Source organism: Gavialis gangeticus, unplaced genomic scaffold, assembly GCF_001723915.1.
Source record: "Gavialis gangeticus isolate Ggan-Ray unplaced genomic scaffold, GavGan_comp1, whole genome shotgun sequence".
NCBI lineage: Eukaryota > Metazoa > Chordata > Crocodylia > Gavialidae > Gavialis > Gavialis gangeticus.
The window spans coordinates 53,111,530-53,122,145 of NW_017728996.1; the positions used below are offsets into that span (position 1 = coordinate 53,111,530).

Here is a 10,616-nt window from a genome sequence, read left to right on the forward strand (position 1 = left end):
TGGGGACAAGTCTGACAGCACCTTCAAGTAGCTTTTGGAAGGTGCTGTAGGACTCGGATGCTAGGGTCAGAAGGGACCTCAATAGATTGAGTCCGACCCCCTGCCTGTGGGAGGAAAAAGTAAAGTCATGTGACCCCCAGCTAGGTGCTTGTCCAGTCTCTCTTGAAAACACCCCCCCACCCTCCCCAAGGTAGGGGAGAGCACCACCTCCTTTGGGAGCCTGTTCACGATTGTGGCAACCCTAACGGTGGAAAAATTCTTTCTGACGTCCAACGTAAAACTGCTCTCTATCAGCTTGTGGCCATTGTTCCTGGTTATTCCAGAGGGGGTGCCCTGGTAAACAGCATATCCTGTTCCCTGCTGCTGCCTCCCCCCTCTGGTGAATTGGTATACTGCCACAAGATGCCCCCCTCAGCCTTCTCTTGCAGAGGCTGAAAAGATCCAGGTCCCTCAGCCTTTCCTCCATAGGGCCTTCCCTGCAGGCCTCTAACCATATGAGTGGCCCTCCTCTGGACCCACTCAAGGTTATCCATGTTTCTCTTGAACTGCGGCACCCAGAATTGGATGCAGTACTTCTGCTGCAGCCTGACCAGTGCTGCATAGAGGGGGAAGCCTCACCTCCTTGGACCTGCTTGTGGTGCACCTACTAATGCATGACAAAGTGCAGTTAGCTCTGCTGATTTACTTCATCGCATTGACGACTTGTATTCATCTTGGAGTCAGCAACGACTCTGAGGTCTCTTTCCGCTGCTGTGTTGCTGAGGTCATTCCTGAGCCTATAGGTGGCTAATTCTTTCAGCTCTGCTATGACACTGGCTAATTCTTTCAGCACCCTTGGATGGAGCTCATCCAGTCCCGCTGATTTTTTTTTAAACACACCCAGCCCCTTCAAGCATCTCTTTACTAGGTCAGCACTGACAGTAGGTGGGCTGGTGTTCCTCCTGCTTCTATCTAATGCATTTGGGAGATTTGTCTAGATCCATGTTCAAGAATAGAGGCAAAAAACTCATTGAAGAGCTCTGCTTTGTCCTTCCTATGTCATCAACTACCCTAATCTATCCTGTAGGGGTCCTATGCTGCCCTGTGCTGCCTTTTTGCTCCCTATATACCTGAAGAAGGACTTCTTGTTGCCCTTTAATTTTTGTCTCCATCTTAAGTTTTAATGCTGCTTTGCCTTCCTGACTGATTCCCTGCAAATGCAAGCCAAGGAGGTATACTTCTTGGTAGGTACCCCTGCTTCCACAGCCTGCATACCCCTTTTTTGCCCTTAGGCTTTCCTGGATTTCCCTATTTAGCAAAGAGGGCTTCTTGGCTCCTTTGCCTCCTTTTCTACACAGTGCCTCCTGGCAATGGGTTGTTGCACCTTCATAGGGGCCTGTCTGCTGGGAGATTCAGAACAGCCCTAGGCAAGCAACTGAGAAAGAAGAAAGTCAGATGGTTTGTGTGTCCTGCTGTAGATGAGTTAATCCTTGGCCATGCCACCAGTCCCCTGTAGAGTTGATCTATCTGGAGCTCATAGGCTGTGGCTTGGCTAAAGTGTCAAGGCAATCTGTATTATCACAAGGCCTGGAAACCCCTGGGACTAATGAGCACAGAAAATCAGGGTGCTGGGTCTCGTCTGACTCCAGCTGTGGTGCCTTGATGTCTTGCTTACCAAGTACTGACCTAGTCTGATCCTTCCTTGCTTAAAAAAACCCAAACCCAACAGAGCACAAATGCATTTCCCCACTATCCAGTGCCACACATTTGTAGTTAAGCCTCCTATATTTGGGAAAGTACAGGGCTTAACAACAGCTGGAGTCTTTCCACTGCTGCACCCCTCCCCCTGGACAACACACACGTGCACACTCTGGGAAAATAAACTTAAGATCCATGGTCTCTCCTTCAGCTAATGGAGCTGCTGGATCTCAGTAGAGAGCATAAAATAAGACTAGGTTTGAGGACCCCTGGTCTCCACCCAGACTGAGAGATGGTGTCTTAGTGGACAGGAGTTGCTTGCCTGGCTGGAGTGTCTTGCCCAGTGAGAAAAGTCTGCCCCATAGTCACTGGGTTGAATACTGCAGGATGAAGTTGAAGGTTCCCTATCTGGGAGGAGAAGGATGTGTAGAGCTGATGAAGGCTCCCCCCACTTAACTTGTCACATTTCTCCAGATGTTTCTGCAGCTGTTGGATGTGGAGGAAACGCAGCAGAAAATGACCCTGGCACCAGAGGAACAGCACCCGCGCTTCCGGGAGAAGAAGAGCCATGAAGTGGGCCGCATCTTCCACACCCTGAAGACTGGGGCGTGCGGCACTGAGGAGTGAGTCGGATGGTGCGCATGTGTGCAACCTCACAGCATGCTGCTGGCCCCTAGGGAGGGATGGCTTGAGGGCAGGTAGCAAATCCCTTGGTGAAGCTCCAGCCACCACCACAGAGTTGGTGGGAGAAAGGTCTTGGAGATGGTGGGTTTGAGAGAACCCACTCAGTCTCCCTTGCTGGCAACCCCAGGTCCCTTTGCAGGCTGGGATGAGTCATGGCTCCCATGGAGTCTGCACCAACTCCACCCCCTGTCCTCCAGGGAGGCAGAGGATGAGTTTCTGCAAGTGCTGTGTGTGCGGAAGGGCAAGAAGCTGACGGCACGGCTGCTGCCCCACCTGGCACGGGAGCAGGCCGAGGGGATCCTGGTTGCCATCACCCGCCACCTGCCATTCCTCATGAGGAAGGATGTACTGGATGAGGTAATGGCATGCAGGGGGAAAGGAGAATGGGTACAGTCAGGGCACCAGTATCCACTCTTCATGCCACCCCCTGCTCTGGGCTTAGCAAAGGGCTTGGCCTCTGCATTCACTTAGCACGCACTCATAACTCCCTAGAAGGGCCCTTCTGGAAGCACTTGACCAATGGCAGGGAGCTCAGGAGAAGGAAGTAGGAGGGGGCCGGTAGCTGGCTTAAGGGACTGGTCCCATTGACTGGGAGACAGTGGTGTGAGGGGGATGTGGGGCAGTGCCACTGAAAGGAAACAGTTCTAGCCGGAGAGGGGAAGTCCTGTTGGGGAGCTTCACCAGGCTGTGACCTAGTCTCTGAAGAGCAATTCTACTTTAACACCCTTAAGAAGGTTTGTAGGTGCACAACCCTGAATGATCCCACAAACCCTGTAATAGCAAGACGAGATGTTCTTCCAGCTCTGCAAAACTTCCCCGTGCTACTTGCTGGCTGGCTTAGCTTCCTGGCCTTTCTTGCACAGGCAGATGCCCTGTGGAAGCAGGGGCAGGGTGGGGACGTTCCAAGAGTGCAGGAATACAGCTCATCCCAGCAGGTGTTGACCTTGACACCCTACTGTCCCGTCTCTGCCCTGTTAGTCACTTCCAGTTCTCTACGGCCCCCTCAGCGAGATGGTGGGCAAGATGACCTTCAGTGAGCTCATTGAGGTCCTGCAGGAGCTAACTAGACCGCTACCTGACTCTCTAGAGTTGCCACTCGCCATGGCCCTGAAGAACCAGGTGTGTTTGGGTTAGGGTAATGAAATTCAGCAGGGCCCTCTGCAAAGATCTTGTGGGGAGAGGGGTATGCAGCTCTAGTGCGGGGGGTGGGGGGGAAGAAGAAGCATATGTCCCAGGTCCAGGCCAGGAAGTTGGCATGGAGAGTGGGACTCCAGGATGCTTCCAGGGATTTGGCCCTTCTGGCATGGTGAAATCCTACTGTCTTGGTCCCAGACCAGGTAGCATAAGGCTGTGAGGGGCTGAGGCAGTGTTCCCTCCTCTGAGCTGCCAATATGCACTTTCCTGCAGTTTGGGATCTCGCTTCTGTACTCACTGCTGAGCCATGGTGAGAAACTGCTCTCCTCGGACGTGCCCTTGGAGCCGCAAAGCGGGGACTTTGAGAAATGGTGAGGTACCGCAAGGATGGGGTGGAGGGTGTCTGCAGTGCATGCTGTGCCAGTCAGGCACTCACTGCTGGGTTTGGTCCCCTCCTCAGGACTGACACTGTATTCCTGGTTGCCAGAGAGCTGTCCCAAGTGCCCAAGACCTCTCTGGTGGAGCCTCTTGTCCTCCCCAGCAACCTCCTCTCCTTGTTCTGCCGCTACCTAGATAAGCAGACCATCCACCGGCTGGAGGTCAAGATGGAGTGAGTAATGTCTGCATTGCCTGGCAAAGGGCACCAGGGCCTGGGCACTAGTAGGCTGACAGTGGTGGTTGCCTCTCCCAGAATGTGCTAGTTCCTCCATATGGGCCCTGCCATGACTCTACCAGGATAGAAAGCATCTAGGCAATGCCAGGGGTATGGGCAAAAGCCTTAAGGATCTCAGAGTAGCATAGTGCTGCAGGGGTGGGCTCATTGGGGGGGGCAAGAAGCCACTGCTGGCCTGCCCAAACCAAGAGTTGAGGTCTGAGCAGTGTGGAGGGAGTTGGCAGAGTTCTGAGGGCCTCTGGGATAGAGGGGAGGACCTTGTGCCCACATAGATGGGGAGCTGAGATGGGACTGTGATCCCTCACACTTTGTCTCCCTGACTTTCTGCTAGTTAAGATGGGGCTGCCCTTCCAGGGCTGTCTGGGAAGCTGGCTCCAGTCTGCCCAGCCAGAGCTGAGGGTGTTGATGTTGGGCTGTGTTCTCTCTACTTCTTTGTACTCAAAGCTTTTGAGATGTCTGCCTTGTATAACCTTGCTGCCCTTGACTCTCCATTCAGACCTCTCTGCTGCTTAGTCCATGTAGACCTGGAGATTCCTGGGGATATGCCCTTTCTGGTGTCGGAAGCATGGCCTACACTGCTGCAAGTTGCCCCTTACCCCAAATTGCTGGTCCTGCTACTGGGCAGAGCCAGTGGTGCCATTAGAAAGGGATGTGGCACAGACTTGTCAGTCATAGAGAAAGTCGTGTGGCATCCCTCCAGGGTCATGACCCAGAGAGAGAGTCCTCCTCAAGCTGGAAAGTGGGTTACATGTTGCAAAGCATGATGGGTACAGATGGGCTGGGAGGAAGACCTGGCATGATGGATCTGGCTGGACTTTGCCCATGGAGATCCAGAAGCTGCCCAATATCCCTGAGCCAGCTGGCTTCAAAGGTAGCAGGAACGGGGAAGAGCAGACCAGACTAATGTGGGAGTTTGGCAGCATGGCTTTGCTAGGCTGTTTCCACCCTAGGACATACTGGTTCAGCATAGTCCAAGGCAGCTCTTTAATCTGTCCACTTGAAGTGCTTTGTTTGCCATCCTAGGGCAGGCAGATCCCGAGCCCTCCTTGGGGAGGTGAGCTCCTTGCTGCCTGGTTGAGAAGTAAAAATCACTAGCAGGCAGGTAGGCCAGTCACTTCCTCCAGCATCCCCTTCTGGGGCAAAGCAGGGGAGGTTCCCTGGAGAGGGGCATGACTTAGCTTCACCATCCAAATGTGTGGTCCACGTCATGGCAGTGAATCAAGCAGAAGGGAGATGGTTTCCTTGTGGCCAGGGGAGGATCCAGAGGAGGCATGGTGGTGTGGTGGCACCCCCCTCTGGCTGTACACTGCATGCCCAATAAGCTCTTGAAGGTCACCAGCTTGTCAGCAGAAACCCTCCTGGGAGCTCTGCATATGCTGCGATGTCTGCCTACAGTCCTGGGGCTGAGGCTGGTGTGGGGGAGGGGGAGAGAGTAAAGGGCAGCAAACTGAAGAGCTGAAAGGGATTTCTCCAAGCAGATCCTGTGTCCATGAACTCACAGTATTCACAGCAAGGGGCTGTAGTTGCACCCCTCCAGTCATGTGGCACATGTGCAATGAGGTCTCTTCACTACACACGTGACCATACTCCCTTTGGCTGTGTGGGACATCACCCCTGCAATCCTGGATCTGGTCTACCCATGCCTGTGGCAGGTGGCTTCTGTCATAGGAGCCTACATGACATAAGTTGGTGATGATGCAGGGGTAGTCCTTGACATGTGCCTGCCTAAAAGGGGGGTTATTGTACCCTAATTTTGTGCCTTCTACCCTGACCCCTGGATCTCTTCCTGCAGGTGTGCCTCGCTACCTTCAGAGACTGCTATGCTATGCTGAGGTGGCCTAGCCTTGGAGAAGAACAGATTAAACCAGCTGCCAGGCAGTGATACTTATCCCTCCCAAGGTGCATGGGCAGGGAACATGATGCAATGACTTTGAGTTTTGAAATTGGACAGTACTTTGGCGCAAGGGGCCTTTGTGTTTTTTGCCTGGGCACAGCTAAGAGCATTACACAAGGGCCTGGTTGTGGCCCTGGCCACAGCCAGTGCCTGGGAGCACAGCACAGACACGGGTAACTTATTTGGGCCTCATCCAGCAGGAATGGGCACTGTGGTCCAGCTGGTGTAGGGTAGGTCTGTACAGTTGGACACTGGGAGCACCTGGCTGGGAGGGTGATTTTTGAGTTCATGTACAGCACTCACCACAATAAAAGTGGCTTATGAGAACCTCCAGGCTCTATGTATAAAGCACAAAGAGGCTTCTGTGCCTAAAGCTTAAAACTGTTTTTTTTTTTTTTGATGTGGAGGAGCAGCCCTTGTATTTCCACCATGCTCCTAGCACCAGCACATACCATCCTGCCTGGTACAGAACCACACTATCTGTAGAAGAAGTGGGAAGAGAAACCCCATGGCCCTGGCTTGTGTCTGCAAGGCAGTCTAGCATACCTGTATGATGGGAGGGGTGGGAATAGAGATGCTGTCCAAACTGGGAGCTTTGCCATTGACAAAGCCCTGAATCTCACTCCTTTCTCAGAGCTATGAGCATGTAATGCCAGCCTTTCCCAAGAGGGCTATTTCCTCTATTCTGGTCTTAGTCAGCTACCAGGGCTGGTCTTTTACTAGGCATGCTGAAGGCTAACAATGGCAACTGATGAAGTTTTACAGCAAACCTACATCTCAAAGTTCCCACTTCAACCTGACTCTAGACTGGGGCTAGATCACCCTGTGGAAAACTTTCTTCCTAGTATTAATCAAAGTAGAGATTGTGGAGCACAACATGTGGCATTATGCTCAAGACACCTGCCACCTCATGTTCTACTCTCCCTCCTTTTTGAGTTTCCAAAAGATAGCTATTTGCTCTCCCTCTCTCTCCCAGCCATTCCACCTCTCTCACTTTCTATCCTGTGCTACTTTGTCCAAGTAGACTTTAACCTCTCTGGGACTGGGGTATTACTTCTAACAGGGTTTAGACCACCTCTGAGTACCCTGCCTGGTCACCTACCCAGGCTTTTTTTTTTCCCCTTCTCACCCAGCCCATGAAGGCAGTGGGGTACCTTTGGGACACCAGGCTGCCAGGGAGGCAGACAGGCTGTAAACTCCGATGTGGGACAGGAGTGAAGGTACTGGAAGAGATGAGGAACTTACAAAACTTTGCAGGTTGAAGCGACTCTGGCAGTGATGGTACTGTTAGACCCCCGAGTCCGTGTGGCACCCAACGACGAGGGAGATGACAATCCAATTGCTTGTGGATCCTGTTATTCATTAGCCAGAGCAAGCAGGGAGCAAACACAAGCACACAGTGCTTGCGACAGCTTTATTCAGAATAGAGACAGCTTTGGGCAAAGGTCCCAAAAAACCAACAAACAGGGGAGCTGCAGTGATCATTAGTTCTTTTCACATTTTATACACCTTGGTTCATACTCATTAACATTTACTCCACGTTTGCCCCTCCTTTTTCCACCCATATTTCCTCCTATTTCAAGCTCTGCCTCTGTTTGCTGTTTACTTCCGTAGCATGGAATTGCCTATGCATTTCATTCATTTACATGCCTCTGCTAAGAGCGCATGCTCTGCTTCCTCTGGTCACTTGCTGGTTCTTTCTGGTTTCTTACTGACTCCTCCTTCATCTCCAAGGTCTTGCTTCTGCTGTTTCCTGATGACAGCTGGTGGGCTGCATCTTGTTCTCCTTTTACACAATAAATCATGCAGGATGCTATCCCAGTGCTAGGAAACTGCTTGCAAGGTTACTTTTAATGTATCATCCTGCCTTGTGGTTAGCAGTTTTTCCTAGGCCACAGGTTATAGCCTTTTATTCAGCTGCAAATGCAGTGCTCCCTAAGATTTAAATATAGTCACCCTAACAGGTACCTCATGGCATAGCCTTTGCTCATGTGCTTGCTGGTGGAAGAGGCCAGGGCAGGGTGGCCCTGCAGCAGCACTTGTGGCCAAAATCTGCTGAGAACCACTGGGCAAAGAACACAGGAAGCCCCTTCTACTGCTGCTGTACTTGCCTCCGGGAAAGGGCAGTGCCTGAGCAAGAAAGAATTTGGGTTGTGAAACCTCATCTTCTACATAGTCAAAGGCTTCCCCAGCCACAGCAGGTTAACCCTTCTTGCCATCTGGTGCAGCTAGACACACACAAGTTGGGTACAAAGTGATGCTGGTACAGGTGGGTTGTGCTGGCAGCCCTGCCCTGTGGGATGTGGGCAGGAGGTGGCCTATGGCCTCCTTGGTTCCAGTTCTGCAAATCAATTACAGCAAGGGTGAGGTTCCTAGTACAGCATCCCCCTGACCTGGGCTGGGCTGGCCTGTGCTCCAGGCTGAAGAGACTGAAGTGCTGCATTCCCTTAAATATAAGATATGCCTCTCAAAGCAAAGTAGTTCTTCTAAAAGCGCCCTTCATCTTAAACTGGAGTTAGTGGACAAGCGTGTGTATACATCGTAAGGGGCTGCAATCTTGTAAATGTCTTTATTTGGTTGGTGGAAGCAGACACTAGCCTGCCTTGTTGCCAGGGCTCAGTATCACAGAGGCCTTTATCATACCTGAGCCCTGTGTCAGCCCTGCAAGGGAAGACGTAGTTCTGTGGGTGGCAATCTGCAGAAAGCTTGCTATGCAAAGCAGAGGGGGAGGAGACCAACAAAGAGAGCAGGTGTTCAGCTAGAGCAGAGATCACAGGATGCTGTGCACAGGACAGGCACCCCCAGAATGCAGCACCAGGTGGAGCGGTGGAGTTGGCAGAGGACAAATGCTTTTCAAAAGCAAAGGCCTGGTGTGTTCCGGGGCCTTCAACAGGACACAGATGCAGGACGGCTGCACTGGGCTCCAGGCCTCTTCTCCCTGCAGGGTCTGTTACTGGAGAGCAAGAACTTTCTCACTCCAAGGGGGAGTTCAGGGGTTCAGCACTGGAACAGGGGATCTGTAGGGGCTGTGGAAGCAGCCAAGAGCAGGTCAGACAAACCCACTTTATCTACATTGGTTTAAACCAGGAGGCTGCCTAGAAATGCCTCCTAAGGGCTCCTCCATCCTGACTTGTCTACGTTCTTCTGTCTTAGGGTGTTACACTGCAACCCATGTAACTAGCATCTTAACAGTTTCCACCTACACACATCTCCCATTGGCTTCCTGGCGTCTCTGACATATCTCCCCTTTTGCAGTCAAAAGTGATGAGAGCAGGTTTTGATGTTTTGGTCCAGTCAATGTTTTGAAAGCCTCAGGTTGTCCTAATGTTCAGTCACAAAGGTGTTCTTCCGTGTCCGCCCAGGCGTAGCAGGCTCGTCTTGCATCCTGTTGTGAGCTGGCACCAGCTTACGCAGAGCTCAGATCCTCTAGGTGCCAGATGCTGAGAGGGGACTATGGAGGACCGGTAGAAAGAAAAGCAACGCCCTAGACACTGCCCTGTTCCACAGTCTCATCTGGCTGCACCTGCTGTTGCCTCCTGCTGAGGTACTACTTACTCCATTAGGTCTCTGTGAAAGTCTCTGTCAGCGGCAAGATTAGCATCCACTAATTCAGTTGTTCTCAACCTTTGTTGCACCAGGACCCATTTGTAAACAGCCATGGGTAGTCCTGGCCCAGTGCCCCTCTCTCCCAACCCACTGCCCCCAGGCCCCAGCCCCCCATCTGTGGGGCAGCAGGCAGCCCCTCGCAGGCTGGAGCTCTGCCAGCCTGCAAGGGAAAAGCTGCAGCTTCCCACGCTTTTCTCCTTTAAAGGAGAATCCTTTTTTTAAGTTTGTTCACAACCCTTTCATAGATTCTTGTGACCCCCTGTTGCATCGTGGCCCACGGGTTGAGAAGCACTACGCTAATTCACCAGTCCCCAACCCGCCGCTCGTGGGCAACACATCGCTGTGGCTCGCAGCCAGTAGGTTTTGCTTCCCACCGAGATGAGTCTGTTGAGGCTGAGGGGGAGCAGCGCTGGTGCCCAGGGGGTGACTCGCTCACTGGCGCTGCAGGCAGGCCCGCACACCTGGGCCCTGCTACGCCGCATTCAACCAGGGCTGCCAAAGCCCAACGCAGTGCATGGAGCTGAGCTCTTAGGGCAGGGATGTCTGGCACCAGACCAACTTTGGTTATGAAAAAATGTCTTTATTTGCACGCTGCCGGGCACATGTGCCCTCCCCACGCACAGGAGGAGGCAAAGCCCGCCCCTGCATCCTACAGCAATTGCCTAGGCCAGTGGTCTCCAAACTTTTTTGATCACGCACCCCTATCAGTAAAAAATTTTTGAGCACGCACCCCCCAATATATGTATATTTATATAAATAGAAATAGAAGTTCTAATATTTTTTCCCGCACCCCAATGGATCAGCTTGCGCACCCCCTGAGAGACCACTGATCTAGACCAGCGGCTCCCGACCTGTGGTAGGCTACCGGGGCACCAGGCAGCCTGTTGGCGGGACGTATTAACAGAATTATTATAATTGCTTATATGACAAAAACGTGCTGGTGACACT

The 10,616-nt window shown here is 52.3% G+C and overlaps 1 protein-coding gene across 1 annotated transcript in view; it reads left to right on the forward strand.

Annotated features, from left to right (window-relative positions):
- Positions 1–6,389, forward strand: part of PATL2 (PAT1 homolog 2) — a 15,408-nt gene extending 9,019 nt beyond the window's left edge. Inside the window, 7 exon segments of the mRNA XM_019504536.1 lie at positions 1,604–1,616; positions 2,108–2,300; positions 2,559–2,718; positions 3,340–3,480; positions 3,769–3,866; positions 3,956–4,105; positions 5,961–6,389. Coding sequence (XP_019360081.1) covers positions 1,604–1,616; positions 2,108–2,300; positions 2,559–2,718; positions 3,340–3,480; positions 3,769–3,866; positions 3,956–4,105; positions 5,961–6,000 — 795 coding nt within the window. The 3' untranslated portion in view covers positions 6,001–6,389.
- The last annotated feature ends 4,227 nt before the right edge of the window (positions 6,390–10,616 follow it).